Raw genomic sequence first — 19633 nt, 5'->3', positions numbered from 1 at the left:
ACGTCGTCTGCTTCAGCCAAACGTCGCAGACGACTTAAAACATAGGCTTTCTGTGGCTACATGTTGGCTGACCAAGTGGCTCATAGCTGCTCGTCCCCATAGCAACGGCCACCGAAAGCACGTCTATGGTTGACGGACTATTAGTGACTATGTCCCGTTGTTTGAGTGATAGGACTTTGTTTATCTAAGTGGCATTGACACTGCTCGTGGCCATACTTGCTTTCCATGGCCATAGCCGTCACAAGAGACAACGGACATGTTCTGTGTCCGTGTCTCTCGTTAGCGTTCTCGTCGTGTTAAGTGTTAACCCAATGCACTCTTCTCACACTTGACTGCATGCTGCGTGAGACACACGTTTATTTGGATATAATTTACAGCAGTTGTAAGCAGCATAAATTACTCACGTATTGTACAATTCTATTCTCCCACTCTGTACAGAAACCTCAAAACATACAAAGGAGAACAACTATAAAAAGGAAGGAAACATACTGCATCATCCAATGCCGTCAAAAACCTAGGTAGACGTTACCACGAAAGGAAGGAAAAAAAAAAACACACACTCAAGCTCAGGTGCAATCTTACACACAAATATAGAATAAATAGTGCTCTGATTTACACAATATGTACAGCTTCTCTAACAAGGCTTAGATATATATTTCTGTATATATATATATATATATTTTCCCCATGTAAATGTGTTCAAAGATGTAACAATCACAAACTGGATGTACAAACACTTGGGATTAGAAGATGTGTGATCTACAGCGCCTTTCGTATGCCCTACTGTTCACTGTTTCACAAAAGCTTGCGACTTAAAAGCCTCGCGTCTGCTTTCCACTAGATAGTGACTGTACACCTCGCTGCAGAGTACACTCAACTTTTTGCTCGCGAAAAACAAAATATATATATATAGCTGCACATATTTCCCGGTGACCACGAACCGCTTGCTGCCTTGCTGCAACAAAGCACTGCAGCCGCACGATTATGCAAAATATGCAAGGACATTCGTTTGCACATAGTACTGGTAGAGTACGCAATCTTTGTGTTACAGAACGTGTATATTATGTACAGCACACACACACAACATCTAGATTACATAAATATTCGCTCGTGTTACTTAAGAAGCTAGATGTCGGAACGAAAGGAACCGTGGCCGAAAACGTTACAGAAGTGAGGATGACACGAGATTTTGGCAACGGCGTTATTACTGTACCGTCAGTACCGGTACGGTACGGTACCGTACGGCTACCGTACGCACGTGAATCGTGACCTCCCAATATTTTTTCCGCTTCGACGAGAATCTGTAGATGTTTAACACGCGCAAGAATGACATTGCATCATTTAAAAAAAAAAATGCTTCCTGGCTTTGTTACGAAAATTTAACGGTAATTTAACTGCTTACGAGCATCTCAGTTATGCTTTACGAGACCTCAGTGACGAAAATGCTGCACCGCACACACAAAAACAGCTTCAACGGATTCACGTCCACGTTCGTATCTACCTGTACATCCACGTTGCACCCTAGTTAGCTCCGACCCTTCATCACGCGATACGCAGTGTACGATTCATTGGTGATTTGATACAGAAAATGTAAATTAAAAACTGTGTGACCCGAGTTTGATCCTCATGTTAAGTAAAGCAGCGTAACCCCAAAGATTATCTCAAAAATCTCACTCTTACATAAGATTTCAATCCTAAAGGGCCCCAGTTTTCAAGACAGCTCTGTCGATCTTCGTAAGGGGAACTCCCACACATGGTATACGCAGGAAGGGGCTTTAGGGGCATTCATTCTTTACTTAAGTTCCTAAATCAGAAAAAAGAAGGGCTCAGAAATCTTCACAGTATAACTCAAATCTCCTAGCAGAAACACTTCCTGCTGCGCTGCTGCGACCAATGCCTATACACATGTACGACGAAACACCTTTGGACATCAGACTTTCTAACGTACGTATTCATCTTGAACTGGCGGAGCAGTTAAGATCGAATAGATCATTTTACAAAACAGAGTGTCCAACCTGGGACTGGTTCCGTTGACGACAATGGTTCAGTACTGCCCTCCCCGGTAAGTGTACATGTATCTTGCAAGTCTTGCGCGACAAACAGGAAAACCTTAATACGCAGTGACCAATAATTTTTGCTACGTTTCTCGTTGAAAGAATTCAGTGCTTCGCAATTTACCTATTTCGAGACCTCCCGGTGGTTTTCAAATACGGCACCGATACATCATACACACGTTGATGAGCCGGCGCTATGCATCTGAACGAAAAAAATCGGACAAGGGAAATCGTATCCGATACGTCTCATCTGTACCGTCGGACGTGTCTTGCCACATATGGCCTTTATTCTTAAACACACCCACGCAAGCAGACGACAAAGAAATGCATGCAGTGTTATTCAATTTCCACTAAAAAAAAATACAGGTAAGCTTGTTAAGAGCCTGTCATCCATGCAACACAACCAATGAGCTGCTGCTGAGAGTCTGATCTGAGAAGGGTTATTTGAAAACCTGTCCCACTGGTCCCCGCTATTCACATGCAACATGCTTCCAATGCACAACCGAACATGCGAAGAGGTTTCCCGCTAAAACCGGCACACGTCGGGATTGGCTTGGCCCATTCTGCAAATAAACAAAGCAAGGTGCAAAACAGCAGAAAATATAGAAAATGAAATCTATTGGCACAGAGACTACAGAAAAATGGGAGGAAGTTCAAAAACTTAGCCAGGAAACTGGATTAGCCGAAAAATACGGAATGCTTTTGCAAACTTCAACGATTGAGAAACTGGAGGTTACAAGAAAGGGGAACTACAGAACTACAAAACTACCAAAATAATGTTTCACGGATCAAAATGGTGCTGAAAGGGAAAGGAGAACTGGATTCCCGACTGGGAATCCAAACTACCTTCTTAGTATTCCAGCACATTCAAGAGTACTTACACAGCAATTATCAGAATTCTTCAAACCCCCTCCCCCCCTCTTCTGGCAATGAATCACCCCAATCATTGTCACCAAAATAAAGTTTTCGTTGTCGTTGTTCTTTAAAATGTCGTTCTATGGCACAAAAATGGTGAATGTCTTGTACCAATGTTGCAAAGAAACTCTGCACAATTCACAACAGAAAAAAAAAAATTGAAATAAATGTTGCGCTTGCCCTGCAATACAATTAACAGGCATACAAAAAAGGGGTTCTGTTGCAAGTTTTCCTTTCCCAACGAAACTGCGAAAAAACAAACAAACAAACTAACAGGTTCCGTTGCAGGATTTCCACCTGCCATATAATCAAGATTTTTCGTGACCATGTGGACACGATGAAAGTCAGGTGCACCTGCATGTCACACAAAAGTTACTCAATGTCACGCAAAACGTCATGGTCTACATCCCGGTGTTATTTTGTATTACGCAGGGTGTAAACACAATGGAATGGTATTACGGAATTTTAGTGCCTAACAGGTCCCAAAATCGAACGTCCTTAATCTAAACACTACAACCGAGCGCGTCAGAAATAAGACGTCGCTTCTACCCATTTTTTTGGCAAAAAACATTGCCCACAGCGTGTGTGTTACGTGCTGGAAAAAGTAACGTGCGAGTAAAAGAGCGTCGAGGAAGTTTTTTTTCTACTACCGTATTGCCCTCAAACCGCTTACATAATATACATAGTCGTGCCTCGTTAATATGGACCCCCTTAATATGGTCAACTCAAATAATGGACGATTTTTGTGGGGACCAAACCTTCTCGATGCCTTCTGCCTCATTTGCATGGAAGCTCGCTGTTTGGACAATGGACAGTAAAACGGGGTACGTACCCTATTCAGCCCGAGTGTTTTTTTGCTCGTTTTAGTGTAGGAAGCGCACAGTCGTGTCGAGCCTCAAACGGAAAAAGAACGCTGGTTTGAAACGTGAAATACGCAAACGCAAGAGGCAGCGACCACCATAACTAGACCCTGATGTTTTAGGGTTAAACCCGATTTTTCCCCGAATTTGCACCCCGTATTGAGGTTGACGTATCTAGGGTTAAACCCGATTTCTACCTGCAAAACTGCACCTAGGCAAGACACCTCAAGGCATCGACATACTAGTTTCTCACAAAATATGTGACTGCCCCTTACTTCTGGCACTCTGGATAAACGGTACAGTGAACGTTTATTCTACAATAATGCCCGATTTCTTCCCGAACTCAGCTTGATGGTAATTTTTCTGCCCGAATTTGCATGAATTTTCTACATAAATTTATTGACCCGATTTCTACCCCCCGAATTTGGAAAAATATAAAACCCGAAAACTTCAGGGTCTAACCATAACCCATCCAGGAGGTCAGGGAATGGGCCCAGGATAAGCTTGGTGTCAGCCTTGCCAAGTCAGCCGTTGCTGTCATTCTAAGGGACGCCGAGAGATGGCATGCATATCAAAGCCGCGGAATCGACAGCCTTTTGATGTTGTCCACTGCAGTTTGAAGAACTGGAAGCAGCGCTCATGCTGTTGTTTGGGAATGTACGTGCAAAGGGAATTGTCGTCAGCGATGAGACGCTCCAAGACAAAAGCCCGCTCTCTCGGTGCCCTGTTAGGTAAGCCTATGTAGCATCTAATGTACAGAGCTTTGCCTGCCTTTTTTGCGGATGAGGCTTTACAAGGTCTGCTAGAGCATACCAAAACATCCTCTTCGTAACTTTACTCGTTTACTTTACTTGGCTTTAATAAATCATCATTTTCTGTCATGTATTTCCTTAATACTCGGTAATGTGGACGATTTGCTTTACGGACGATTTTTCTCGGGGACGAAGGTGTCCATAGTAACGGGGCACGACTCTCTCTCTACTCACACCCGTTGCCTCTGGCCCTTCGCACTGCCGTGTTCCCCCGCTGTCTGCGACCCGTTACCGAGCTTCTAATGTGCATGCTGACAAAACATTCTCGCTTACAGTGACAACAACAAACATGTCATAACAATGTACCAACACAAAGTTCCAAAGAATAGAAGCACGTAAGAAAAGGCATCACAGACACACAGGACATAGAAACAAGCACGTGTTTACGTGAACCAACAGTAGAGATGCGGAAGGGGCGAGGCGCACTTGCACATCGAGCTGTTAGTGCAAGGGCTTATAAATACAGTGAACCCTCGTTATTATGACCATGGTCGTTCCCGAAAATTTTGGTCATAATGCGGAATTGTCATATTAACAGGGGGGAATTGCAGAGGTTTGACTGCATTGCTCCCCAGGAGTATGGTCGTAAAACGCGTATGTCAGATTATCGGGGGTCATATTAACGAGGGTTCACTGTGGACGTCTCAATTTTTGTGACAGCCATATCTATAAACAAATTACTTCAAGAAACTGCGCTGGTCGGTGACAATTTAGAGACACGTTAGGAGTACCAGTAAAGCCCCTAGCTTTCTGTGGTGGAAAAATTTACGTTTCCGCAAAGTGGAATTTACAATTAGGCGGGCAAGAAAAAAAAAATATATATATCGCACACCGACTCGTCCCGCGCGCTTTTCCATCCTTTCGTTAACTTTTCAGTGCGCAAAGAAAACTAGACCCTACAAAATGTCAATCAATGTCAATGATGGGCGTTGCCGTCACTACGTTTCCTTTCGCGGCGGCACATTCAGTCGTGTAAGTGCCAGAAGTTATGAGCCTCGTCAGGCATTGCAGTCGCCACTGATCGGGTTTAACCCACGAAAATGTTGCGGATCGATCGAAATCCTTACATAATTCTGTGAGCTACTGAATGTTCAGCGAAAAATGGACGATTCTGAGGGAAACAGCAGGTTCCGCGAGACACTGCCACTTGCGCAAAATTTTTGCGGAATCACGGATTTGCAGAAAGTTAGGGGCTCTAAGTATCAGTTAGCACGTGCCCCGTCGTCCACGAACGAAACGACAATCGTGAGCAGAATGATAAAGTGATATTTTCGTGACTGAACAAATGTGAAGCATGGGAATAACTGAACGCTTGCGGAGACCACGCGGGATCCACATTATCACGAGTGCATTCTGACAGATGTGACACAGACGACAAGTGACATACAAACACGAAGGAGCCCAAGCAACACAACATCTTGGTCCAATATTGGGCCAACATTGTCAATATATTGGTCCAATATTGCCAATACTGGTCCAAATTTGGTCTAATATTGACAATACTGGTCCAATATTGGACCGACATTGCCAATATTGGCCCGACATTGCCAATATTGGCCCAATATTGGGCCGACATTGCCAATATTGGCCCAATATTGGGCAAAGATGTTGTGCTGCATGGGAGACTAGGAAAGCAAGGACAAGGGCAGAATGGCCGTCTCTGCTGTGGCAGCTTGTGTGTTTATAGGTGGCCAACACAAAAAAAAAATGACGCGTTAAAAAGGGATGAAATTCGGATGAACAAGTTCGTCTTCCCCCTCTCTCCTAGCATGAACCCGACCTGCCCCCGTCGTACAAACTTGGGTTCCAACCCATGGTGTGACCTCCAATGGCCCAAGTGGCCAAACGCAACGTAACTTTACAAAGATTCCACGAAGAGGGACGTATCATCGTGTCATGTTCCCCCGGACAGGGAAACGGACGAGAGCGCTTTTTTGCGAATTTCCCCGTCGGCGGACTTACTGGAACTCGTCGTCGGAGCTAAGGAGGGTGGTCTTCTCGGTGTAGGCTGGATTGCGGTGGGTCCTCGTGGGTCGAGAGGAGTTGTTCCCGTGCACGTCCCGCCCGGAACCCAGGGAGTCCTCACGGTGGGACAGCCGCGGGTGCTGGGGCGGAGCCGCGTACTGGGTGTACTGTTGGTACTGAGGATGGAAGTTGTGGATGGCGTCGTTCATGATGTCCTTCGGATTCATGGTCTCCTGGGGGAAGGGAATCAGAGATCGGCATTTCCGTGGAAACCTGAAAATTCTGATTACCACGGAAACAAAGAAAACTGCGCGATTCCGATTAAATGACGGTGGCTGATGAAAAAGCATAAGCAGTGGGGGAGGTGGGGGGGGGAGGTTGAACCAATGGCACCTAGCGTGAAAGTTCAGCTAAGAGTAGGTGCTAAGAGTAGGGCTAAGGTAGTGGAAGCTAAGAGTAGGTTCAATCCCCACTGCCATTATCTTTTCATCAACCGTTGTTCTTCAACCGTAATACGCAACTAGGTGTTGCGAGGCCGAAGCGCAATGTCCGTTCTCCCGCGTTTCGTTCGCCTCAAGTGCTACTGTGAAGCTCTGCAAGTTTCGAGGGAATACCTTGAGTGAGGAGGAGATGCTCTGCATTGTGACGGAACGCCCCTGCGCATCGGCACGGCACCCCTGCAGGTAAACCCTGTACGGGAACGCGTACTTGAGGGCGAGCGCCGCAAAGAACATCTCTACGCAGATGAGAAAGTTCTGGTAGGCCGCCGACACAGTGCCGGCACTGGCCACTGCCGGGATGTCCGCCCCCGAAGTGATGGCGGAGATGACCCCCGCTTTCTCCAACACTGCGAGCAGGACTCCTGCATGGGCAATGCATAACAGGTTGAGACAGTCGAGCAACCGCGGCATCCGCGACGCGACCAACCTTGCCAAAAGGAAAGGAAGATGACCGATTTTACGGTGCAGAACTTCCAGACGGGGTCAAAAGGTGCCAGCAGGTCCTTGGTGGCAAAGTAGAAGAGCACCAGCCCGTACAGAGCAAGGGTGATGCTGATGTTGTAGATGATGGTGATGTACAAATAACCGCTGTCTGGCCTGCAAGATAAAAACACACATATGCGTGTCAACCAATAACGATAAAGAGTGCGGCGACAATTTAGCGGCGGCAAGGCAGTTTCAAGGATCGCGGGCGAATGTTAAAAGATGGCTGACGCAACAGGGAGAGATCAAGAATTGTGCCAGCTCAGTGGATTTTGGACGCTTGGTCCAATGTGCCCAACGACGCTGTCCTGTACACTTTTAGGAAGCATGGTTTGTCTAACGCTTTGGACGGGACGGAGGACAACGAGCTGCAAGCAGATAGCTACAAAGAAAACATCGGCGAAGAAAGTGGCGATGAATAGTACTGCGCGTCGGTTTCAACCGTTGCACTGTCTCCCAATCTCGTTTTATTTTTTCCCCAAATTCGTGTACTCTGAACTCTAGGGTATTCTTAGATTCGAGAAATGTTCAGTATTAGATTAATTCGAAAGCTTACAAAAAAGAAAAAAAAAAGAAAACTGTGGAATCGAATTGAATATGAATGTTGAATCTTTGCACAGCCCTAACGAAGACGCAAGAATTTCGGGTGGCATACCTCCAGTCTCCATCTGAGTACTTTCCAAATGGTTGCAGAATAAGTGTGATCACCGACATCAGCGGTTTCACTGCACAAAACTGCAGTGTTGCCTGAAATCCCAAGGATGGTACATTATTCAACAATCTGCATGTAAACACCAATCAATCAATCAATCAATCAATGTAGACAATCAATAAAGCGAGCTATCCACACCTGCTTGCAAAACCGGAGGAAACCAATCGTGTAGGTCCTTCCTGAAAGGCAGCAAGTGCCGTACCAAAAGCTTTGCCTGTTGCGAAAGATGGCAGTGTTACTAAAAAAAAAGAAACGTTGCCCTGTCCAGCAAAGGTGGCCGGCCGTTACTCACTGGATTGGCTTCCCTCGGATCTCGGACATTATGTTGCTTTCCCCTCCCAGATACTCGTAACAGAGACTCAGGAAGTTGTAGATGACAAAAGCTGAAGGAAACAAAAATTGCGATATTAATCCTGGTGCAACTCGCGTTGAGGTTCAGATTCAGAAACGTCAAGGAAGGAACGAATCGAGAGAGGATGCAAAAATGTGCTTACCCTCGTACCAATCTCGTACGCTGTTGAAGTAGATGTAGTAGTTTTCGCGGAAGAACAGCAGCGACAGCCACGAGTCAAACGCGTAAATGGGAACGATAAAGAGAATCCGTACGATCCACCGTTGTTCCGTTGGAAGAGTGTAGTACCGCAAGTGCTGGTAGATCTACGCAAAAATGAGATAGAAGAATATTGAAAGTGAAATGACACTGAAATTAGAGCTGAGTAACGTTTCAAATACAGTTAAAATAACATAAAACACAGCCAAAAGAAGTTAATTAATAATTAATTAATAATTAATAATTGGGTGTTTACGTCGCGAGACAACTGGAGCCAAAAGAAGGAATGATGATAACTGAAATACTATTTAAAATACTATGGCTAAAATAACATTTAGAGGGCAGTTCAAAACATTTGTGGCTACAATCTCTCAGCAGGCAAGTTCTGCTTCGTCAAGCAATGTCTCGTTTCCATGCCCCCATATTGGGGGCATAGCAAGAGGGGGTGCTTTGAAGGGGGTTTAGCCACCCCCAAACTGTAGTCAAGCATTTGTGTGCATTTAAAGCAAATATGTAGAAGATTCGCATCAACAAAACAAGCGAACCTGCTTCAGCATCTGCGTGTCGTCTGCCATCGTCTAGTATGCCCCCCCCCCCTCAATGCGTGGACTACATTCTCCGCAGGCGGATATATCTCTACGAATGCAGCTCCCAAAGTATGGGGATTGCCAAGTCAACACGTGTTGTACAAGCTGACATCAATCTGACTTTCTTTTTTTTCAAAAGTTGTTGGCCAGACCCAAGCACCCTTCCAAGAAAAATATCCGGCTACACCGCTGCCCCGTACGCTTCTAACGCTCGACTGAGGACACTTAAATCAGCCGAATTTAGCGGCGTTTTACGAGAAATGTGAGAACCCTGCGTTAGGTAGTAAGAAAGCGTGGAAGAAGTGACAAGAAACGCTTACCTGATGGCACGTGATTATGAGTGCTGCCCACACAAAGGCCCCCGAGATGGCCTGGGCCCCCGTCGTCTGCAGAAAGGTGGGTGGTAGCTGCTCCAACAGTTGTGTAGCATTGCTCGTTATGTTGCCGACAGCTTGCTCAATTGGCGGGACGACACTGGTGGCCAACACTGTGCTACTGGGCCCCAGTGTCGAGGGCGTCGGGCCGCCGCTCATCTTTCAAGCTAGGCGAGAGGTTTTGAGGCAGTATATCAGCAACACGCACTCTTGCACAACTTTCATACACTGGGCTACATGGCACAAACAGTGACATGAAACAGAACATGTGAAACAGAACATGACAGAAACAGAAAAAAAAAAAAAGTGCCGTGGTTGGTGTCAACACATCAGACGAGGACGTATGGTGTTGCCGAATATTGTGCCAACGCTTTTGGGATTTCTTGCCCTTTAAAGCAACATTCCAGACCCAAACCAAAGCTAACCAAACACTGCAGCATGCCTTCCTCGGGATGTCCAGAGTCACGGCGCAAAATATTTCAATTACATTTTGCCGTCAGTCGTTTATAATTGAATTTTATAGCCGCCGCTTTTCCTGCAGTGGCATCGCTGTCAGTAGCCTCAGGTTTTCTGTCCCGCTGAGCAATCGAGCCACTGATTTGAGAAAAAAGTTGCTTGTTACATTCTACCATATATCTGAAAACAGTCGTCCAATCACATCTATCTCGATCTCACACCCTTGTGGTGTCTACCACGGTGTGGCAGCTCATGCGAGATCAAGCAACTTTGGTTTTATTTTGTATAAATATATTACTAATTAAGTTAATATATTAATTAGTATAATTCATAAAAAACAGTTTAACCCTTCACGAAACCCAAATGCCAAAATGTTACGTAAAATTTCTTTAGTATCAGTCACATAAACGATTGGAAATACATAAATTGTACGTCAAAAACTGACGGATGGAACATGCACATCGATTAGAGCACTGCACGGGCCGCATTCTTAGGCTCAGGCCCAGTCCGAGCCCGGTCCGAGCCCGGTCCGACGGCTGCATACCTAGCCCTGTTCCGGCCCAAGGATTCCAAGTTTCTCGGCCCAAGCCCGGCCCGAGAAATTTATAGGTTACTCGGCTTAGTGTATCAAGCTGTAAAATTTGACCGTGGCTAACTGAAAGAGGGGTAACACCGGCTCGAGCCCGATCTAGGCCCGGCAATGTACGGGCCCGGCCCGGGAACGTAACGGCCAAACCTTCGCCCAGCCCAGGCCCGCAAAAGGAAGGCTCTACATTTTTTTAGCTTCGCAAGCATTAGGCTTGAGTTTTCGGGTGAGGCATCGATTTCATTTGAGTCAAACCGTAAGGACCTTAGAGAACGGCACTACCTATATACTTCACAGATGTCGCTAGACCATGTGTAACAGGTGCATGCTTTTCATACATGCGCTGTCCTCGTCTGCGGAGGCTTTATGCTCATATCAACGCTTCACCACATGTGTCAAGCTGCCCTTGTAACATGTGCTCTATGCCAAGACTCTTCTACGGACCAAAAATATGCAGACGAAGCGATCGCAACTGCCTTAACCCACACCAGCTAGTCACTCAGCACCACAAAGCAGTCCCAGACACTCTCGAGGGCTTCCACAAACAAAGGGGATCCAAAGGGAAGAAATAGAGCTTCTTGGAACAAAGGCTACATTCATCACCCGCATCTTCAAATCTCGTTCCGTCACATGCTCTGCACAATGTTGTCTGCTATGCTTGTCACATTGACTCATATGGTCTTGTTCCACGCTTCGTGTCTTCTTGAGGGGACACTTCCACTGCTACAGTTCATATTTTGTACCAATACAAATTTATAGTCCACAAAAACAGTCTTTGACGAACCTCATTTTACACATCAGTCGCTGTACATGCAAATATCAATTCAGAATGCACACAGAGTGGAAAAGTATGAGACAGGAAATCATGCTGCGCCTTTTCCACTGCAAGTGTTTCTACGCTTGGTGGCAGAGAGCCAAGGAACTCTGATCCTGATTACAGAAACGTGATGCCTTGTCTCCTTGGAGCACATGACAGCACATAAGGGCTGCTTTCACGTACAACCACGCAAAAAAAAACAAGCATGTAGCGCGAGAAAAAGATAAATTTACTATGTTCAAGCGCAATGTGATCTTATGCAGTGCACCGTTGAAAACGTGCCTTAGCCTTTCTTCTCCTAAGTGTATCTTGGACACCTTCTTGCCAAGGCACAAACGCCACTACTGTCATCGTTGTAATGTTATTTCTTTGGCATTCTATTTTTTTCCTCTCGGACACACACTTTTATCGTTTCTGTTGTCGTGTTTTATTTGTTGCCTTCATGCAAGATAGGATGAACTAAGTGATGAAAACTAGTATTCCCTCATGTAAGCGTAATGTCACTTATACAATAGGAACTTATATAAACACGACAGGTTTCAGTGTCTTTCAAGTGTATCAAACTGGACTTTGTCATCTTATCATATCTGACCCATTCGGATATGACCACACATTTTTCCACATATATGCGATTCATCAATTCACGGTTACATCTGCGGATGTTATTCATTCCTCTTCTGCTCGAAAAGCTCGCAGAAGCGCTTGGTTAGCAGACGAATACCATCCGTATGATGCTCTAGTATTGTTTATAAACACTTCCTATGCAGGTGAAGCTAGGTGTGACCGAAGTCCCACACATTGCGACGCGTGTCATAGTCCATAACCGCGTCAAGAAAGCGGTGGGGGGCGTAGACCGGAAGATATGCTCGCACAGTTGAGCAACAGTAACATGCTCTCGGCTGTCTGAAAAAAAAAACAATGCGATGACCTCGATACGACAGACATAACCTCCGACGACGTTGCAGGAACGAAATATACACCGTGAGAATGGGCTTGAATCAAACTATCGCCGCAACTCAAGGTCATATGGTAGGCGAAATCGCCCCGTGGGAACAAGTGGCCGTGATCGTTCAAATGCGATTTCGACAAATTGAAGCATTAACGCTTACATGACACTTGATAACAACTCCACACACTGTTTCCGAGCCTCGATGCGTTACCCCGCGATTGGATTCCATGGAGAACCCACAAATTTTGAGGTCGAACGAGTGAACAACATGTAGCTCATTAGTGTCAACTCGTACGACCACAGAAGTCGTTCTGAAGTTGAAATGCGTTTCAGGCCAAAAATTGTGGGTATTTTTGTGTTGTTTGGTACACATACGTCCACAGAAACGTAAATATGTGTCTCTAACGTGTCGGAGAAGCACCAGTGACAGAAAACGACGTAGACTTGAGTAACGTAAACCTAAACCTACCTGTTTGTGATTCGGCGACTGCCCGGAGAGCTACAAGACGTGCATGTGGAGATTTTGCTTGCCTTTTTGGGCCATGCACATTACAGTGTGGCACAATTTAGCCCGTTGCGATCCTAAATCACGTGCAAATGGAAGGTTCGATCAACCTTTGCGAAGACATTTTCACATCGCCAACCGATCCGAAACCGACATCCATGCACTTCGGTTCTAACACGCATGCGCAAGAAAGCGTGTGCTAGAAATCCCTCTATCCGTACCTGCACGGATATTCATCCAATCGATTCATTCATGGAGGAAGGATTCATTCATGTATTCATCGGATACGCTGCAGAAAACAATCTTATGTTAGATAATAAGTAACTCTAACATCTACAGAACATGTTCTCTTGCGAAACGATATGTGCGATGGATGGATAGATGGATACTGCTGCTTTTTCTTTTGCAACTTTGCAACGGATGGTAAGGGTGGTAACCTGCGCCCCCTCACACATCACACATTCCCCTATTCCGCTTTCGTTTTGCCTTGCCTGCCTGCGCTGGTCGCGTTGGTACTAGTAGAAGTAGAAAAAAAGAAAAAGAAAACAACCAATTGAAATGCAGCTTAATCGTGCGTCTAATCCAGTCGCAATCTCGTCATAATCCAGCGTCCGTGTGTCTTCTTCTACTTCTCTCGTCCCGTTTTCTACCGCTTTTCCATTAGCTTAATCGAATTTAGGTCGCCCTCTCTGTCTCTTGAGCGATAACATTCGACTTGTCGTCGTTCCGTGTCTCAGGGAGCCTACCATTCTCAGAATATCGTCCATCGTCCTGGAATAGATGTTCGCTGTCAAGCTCTCAATGAATCCTCAGTTGTGCTGAACCTCTGTGTTCGATATATATTTGAAGAAACATATACACTAAATTAGGTTTCGAGGTTTATAAGTAACTTTTCGTTTCGCACACGGTTTTTGCAGTTTTAGAATTCCTATTGGTTCCTGACATACATCCTAAACTCATGCTGCCTAAGTTTAATGCTTAAATATGGTCGACTACGGCAAGCAGTTCCGTCATCGCCACCACCATGAAGTTGTTGGTTCTGGCCACGACCTACTCTATAGTAGGTCATGGTTCTGGCCTCCCTTCAAATCAGCGTACGCGGCAGAGGGAGGCCAATGGGAGCCGGTCCTTCATGGAGAAGGGCCCATTGGTGCCACACTTCCTCTATCTAGTGGCTGTAATTGCGGCATTTCTGTGATGTGGTGTAGGGCAGTAGCGTAACCAGAAAAAATGTTTCCGAAGGGGTTCTACGGGAACATTACATGGGGGATAGGATTTACCTTCGTTTTCCCTCTCCCAAATGCACTACCAAAGGTACGATTTCGGGGCTTTGAACCCCCAAAATGCCCTCTGGCTACGCCACTGGTGAATGGTGTCACCGATCTAAGTATTCGCGTATTTGTCAGCTGTTATGGTTGTTAGAAAAATAGCATATTGCTGAGCGCCACCAGGCATTCTGTGGTATTTACTGTCAGAGAGCGCTCAAAATGAAAAAATACGAATGCATATTGTTTCTCAACGCAATAGCACCTATTGGGCTACCCCCTGAGAAATTCCTGTGGTCTGCCCCGAAAACTCAGCTCGGACGATAGATGGCGCCACGGGAACGCGCCTGCGTGGGCGCAGAAGCGTTTATGGCAGGGTATTCAACGCGGCTCTTCCCCTTCTCCCGTATACAGCTCTGCGTTCTCACTTGAGAACCATCTGGCAGCTGCCTGCCGGCAGCGGCACCCATACAGTTTCAGATCGGTAAACTGCGCTCCTGTGAGATTGCTATAGGTGAGTTTATCACGAGGCAGGCGCGGGCATTCGAATGATACGTTATATTACAACTTGCAAGCGAGACTGCCAAGGCGGGAGAGCAACATCTTGCTTTGTCATGGTGTGGGTCTGCCGGCATGAACAAACAATCGTTCTCGGACTTCCCATGTTCGTGGTGGTCGTTGTCTACGCATTGCAGTAAATCCAGTTAGGCCTGTCGTCATCCCCACAGGCATCGTGTGAATGGTTTAGATAATTAAAATCAATGGTTCTCGAAATCAACGGCAAATTTTTTTTAGTGATTTACGCATCATTCACTCGAGGTGCCTGCCACCGGCAACGGCACGACGATCGACTTTGAGTTTGATTGTGAACTTGAAACGTACCGATTTTGTTTGCAAGAAGACTGGACACGCTGAAGTGTACGGATTATATAACATATTTCAGCACTCGTAAGCCGTTACTGTGCATATGCTAAACCCGTGTACATGACGAAGAAGAAACAAACAAGACGAGTTAGTGGACCTTATTTCTTGACGCCAAACCCCACCTCGCGTTATCCTCTCTAGCATTGCATCTCATTGCAGTTGTGCTCTTATATTTGAACCATATCTGCAAACCAATACGCGCAATTTAATATTATTCTCGCCTTTTCTTAGCAGTTTAACGATTGTATCGCTTTACTACTCGTTGTATCAACAGGGAGACCTCTAGATTTTTCCTGCTTTATTTCGCAGGAAATGTGTCCAGTAACGATGTATATTCTTCGTATGTCTGTGCCCTGGCAGCCAGAAACCAAGAAACCCAACGGGCGCTTTGTGCGCACAAACCTTTATTCCTCGTGACACACGCAATGTGAACGAGAAGACAACGAAGGTCCACCCTAGATTTTGTTTTGTTTTTTACATAAAAGAGAGATGTCACGGAAGGAACTAATATGAATACCAACGAACGTTACGTATTTCCAACAACTTTTTAAGAAAAGCTGGCAAGCCACTTCACAAGTTTCGGTTTCGCGAAGAAGCTTGTGGCGTCATCATGCGTGCGTTGTCCGTCTCATCCGAGCAACGCCGCAGGCGCCGTACCGGTTCTGAAGCTCCTGCCCAGTTCCTGTCTGTCTGATCCGGACTGCTGTTGTTGGTGATGTGGACGTAGTGGATGGATGGATCGTAGTGGCACCCCCTGGTGGGCCTCTTTGCTACGAGTGTCCAGCACACATGGCGATAATGCACTACGTGGACATGCCGATTATCTTCACATCGTTTCCCTGACCCTTCTCATGTTTACTTCTTCACGCTTTTCCGTTATGTTCATTGTCTTCCCAACAGTTTTCTTGGTCGGCCGTCTAGGCGGGATACAGACATGCAGATTTTAACGGCAGAATAAATTACGTAGGATTCTAAAGAGAGAAACTTTAGTTCCGGGTGTCACACTGCAACGACGAGCCTATTGATTCTTGGGATTGGGAATTCGCGTGTTTTGTGACGGAAACCGACACCGGGTTAAATAAATACACAGAGATACTAAACGAATAAGGAACTCAGGCGAGGCCAAGCAGTTCCACGGGGAATTACAGTGGTCGAGATATCCAAGCCACTTCATGCTTTGACTCGAAGAGCGTTACTTTACATACGAAAACCTGTCTCAACGGCTCTAGGGGATAACGCATGCAAATCATACGACGCACTCCTTCATCGATTCACACAGTCTACTATACGAATTTGCCGTCTGGGACTAGATATCAATTTCTCTCTCGCTTACACAACGGAACGTGTGCAGACTCTGTAACTATACCCATCTAAAAGAGTACGACTGGTTCGTTCGAAAAATACTCGGGCAGACGAGGCAAGAAACTGCCTCGTCGATTGAAACTTTCTATCTGTTTATTTTAGCTGTTCTTTCTGGCCCATTGGATGATATCGTGTCGTATCGGAATGGAATAGAATTCGGCTTTTTTTTTTTTTTCGCGAGCGGAATGGAATTGGAATGGACTATAGTCTGGGTGCCACACGGTCAAGGGCGAAATAACCTCGTCTTTTTGCTTTTTCCGTGATGGATAATGTCAATCTCCTGTGTGGCACTGCTGGGCTACCCAGCACTGTTACCGGTCCTTTTTCTTTTATTGATGGAATTAAAGGAATTGGAATTGGGGTTGCGAAGCCATTCCAGGAGTGAGAATTAGCCATACCTTTTCATTCCGAGGAAGAATTGAAAGGAATGGAATTATCGCGAGTCTCCATTCCTCGGAATGGAATTGAAATGGAATGGGGTTCCGCAACCCCGGTCCACAGTCCCACGTAAAACGACGTGTTCCTAATCGGACGGCCATCGTCACAGGGCCAACGAGAGAACGGGGGTGAGTCCTCGGGGGGTGAGTCGTACCCGAGTCCTCCTCCTCAGGTCTCGATAACATACAGTATATAGGTATTGCTGGTGAAGGAGACAACACAACCTTCATGGTGCGAGAGCTAACGAGAACTAATTTAATGACATATGATCTGGTGGAAGGCTCTGCAGCTGGCGCCAGGTGAAGATGATCGTGGTGACGATGGCGCTACAGTTGCCCCCCCCCCCCCTCCTAGCGAATGGGCGAAGACCATGAGTGGTGATGACACAGGTTAGGCGCCCATGAGACCCGCAGACGGTGCTTGGCGGGCTGCGAAGGGGGTCTGGCAGAGGAAAAATCCTCGGTCGTCAGAAGAGGTTGACGTCGGTGGATGGCGGTGACTCGGTGTAGGCCGGCTTGGGCCTGTCGATGGAGATCTCCTAGCTGCTTTCGCGTTGATGCGGATCTTGAAATGCTTCGGAGAGCGAGCGATGACGAAGTAGGGACCGTTGTATGGGGGCTGCAACGGTTTCCGAACAGAGTCGACGCGCACAAAGACGTGCGTGCACGTGCGGCTCTAGCAGCTCGCGCCAGGTGAAGATGATCGTGGTGACGATGGCGCTACACTGGACGACGTGCATCTGTCGCTGTTCCAGACGAGTGCATCGAGTCACAGTAAACCGCATGCATCGGCGTCCTCCCTGGTGCTAGCAACAGCCGTGCCTTGGGATACGTGCCCCTGAAGATATCCCTGCCCTGGGGCCACATCCCCGACTGCCCCCCCCCCCTCCTCCTCGCCGGCCCTGCCCGTCGAACGACGTCCAGTGGCGTCTAGGCCATGGAGAAACCAGAGTTCGCAGAGCCATTCTGCTCGTTCTGCCTTGCTCGCGAGCAGTGGTTTCTCTGGAATTGCGAGGAATTTATTGTTTTTTTTTTAAACGGAGTCTTTCGGCGTGTATGATTTACGAACTTCGGAGAAAACTTGATGATGCACGCATGGCGGTGCAGCGAAAACGCATGCAGTTGTCACATTTGCTTCAACACTAAAGAGACACAAGCTCATTTCGTACGACCCACACTGGAGGTGTTCTGCAATTCCAAATGCACTCTTTTCCGTGTGTAGGGCTCACTGTTATGCGGCAGTACTTACATACGACAACCTCTGCATCGCGATCTTGTCGTTAGCACTGCAACTAGTTGCCCCTTGAAAAACACCACTCCGTATGACCTCGGTTCGATGCTTATATTTCACGTGTAGGACAAGGAAATCCCGGAAACAGATTGGGGAAAACGGGCGGAGAATCCTCACGTGGTCGAGATGGCCGCCGAAGAAAACGCTAGGTCACGGGAACCATTATTATGATGCGGTGGGGCCGGTACGTATGCATGCGATGATCTTACGACGCGCGTGCTTTGTGAATCCACACTCTGAAGTTTATCTCAAGACAGAGTTACGCGAAATTTTGTCGTACGAGCTTTCTGTAAATCCGATCCCCTTTCCACGGACATTTTTAGTTCGTCCGCGAGGAGAATGAAGAAAAAATATCGGGAGGAACCCTAAAGTACCATACCTATAGTGCAGGTTCGTGTAAACAGGGGGTGAGGTTTAGGCAACGTCATTTAGACCACAGAAGATATCATGCTACTCGAACGTATGTGGCATAATCCTTATAGGCTTCCAGCGCCGATAGTCATATGGAAACAAGTCGTCTTCAGCCACTGGGCATCCAATTGTAGCCATTAAGTTTTGTGTGTTTAAAACCGACTGCGGCGATTGGCCGAAACAGACTTTGTAAGGCCACTCTTTTCGCCTGCACCTTCTGAACTAGTTCAAGGAGTGCATTCTTTTCGTCATAGACCTCGCATTTGAGAACTGGTGCAGCACTGGTGCGGCACGAGTGCAGCACTTTTCTTTCGAAAAGATTGGACCTACATAAACTGCAGGTCGCTACCAGCTCGCGTGGCTCAGTGGTTAGCGTGCTTGCCATGTCACGTAGAGACTGGGAGGTACCCGGGTTCGAATCCCGGTGTCGGCTGTGCTGTCTGGGTTTTTCCTGGGTTTTCCTCAGACGCTGTCAGACATATGTCAGCACAGCTCCCTTAGAAGTCAGTCCAGGATGCACATTCCCCCCTGGGCATTAGTCGTGGCGTTGCCCTCGTCTGTGAGGCCGACAACAAGGCCGGCTTTCATTAACACCACCAGTTCAACTAAAGAACCAAAAGTAGCAGAAACTGGTAACAACTGGCTGGCTCCCAACAGACGATGTCAAGAAATTCCAGTGCTCCTTGCGCACGCGTTCGATCCTATAGAGTGGGAAAGATATCCTCTTCTCCTCCGTTCTGATACCAAAGTTCCCAGAGTTCAAAGCGACAGAACTATGTTCTCCGATACTTTCTGAAGTCGTCTATTTGAGAACTCCA

At 46.6% G+C, this 19633-nt stretch overlaps 1 protein-coding gene across 1 annotated transcript; it reads right to left on the bottom strand.

The window, feature by feature from the left end:
* Window positions 1-333: 333 nt before the first annotated feature.
* LOC135392091 (transmembrane protein 184B-like) lies at window positions 334-13315 on the bottom strand. Its single transcript, XM_064622759.1, has 10 exons — window positions 13090-13315; window positions 9759-9979; window positions 8796-8958; window positions 8594-8684; window positions 8440-8515; window positions 8245-8336; window positions 7534-7703; window positions 7221-7468; window positions 6604-6839; window positions 334-2617 (listed from the first exon to the last, which is right to left on the bottom strand). Exons 2-10 carry the CDS (start codon window positions 9969-9971, stop codon window positions 2581-2583), a joined length of 1326 nt encoding a protein of 441 aa, XP_064478829.1. The 5' UTR covers window positions 9972-9979; window positions 13090-13315; the 3' UTR covers window positions 334-2580.
* Between the last annotated feature and the right edge of the window lie 6318 nt (window positions 13316-19633).

This window comes from Ornithodoros turicata, chromosome 4 (assembly GCF_037126465.1).
Source record: "Ornithodoros turicata isolate Travis chromosome 4, ASM3712646v1, whole genome shotgun sequence".
Classification (NCBI taxonomy): Eukaryota; Metazoa; Arthropoda; class Arachnida; order Ixodida; family Argasidae; genus Ornithodoros; species Ornithodoros turicata.
Note: the sequence above shows the minus strand (reverse complement) of the source record. Positions and strands in the feature narration are given on the sequence as shown.

Bases quoted from the DNA above. Each gene is read 5' to 3' on its own strand.
- LOC135392091 (XM_064622759.1), bottom strand. From the start codon at position 9,971: ATGAGCGGCGGCCCGACGCCCTCGACACTGGGGCCCAGTAGCACAGTG. The intron at 8,516-8,593 runs GTGAGTAACGGC...CTTTCGCAACAG, and splicing joins ATCCGAGGGAAGCCAATCCA to GCAAAGCTTTTGGTACGGCA. The intron at 2,618-6,603 runs GTAAGTCCGCCG...GTTTATTTGCAG, and splicing joins AGCTCCGACGACGAGTTCCA to AATGGGCCAAGCCAATCCCG.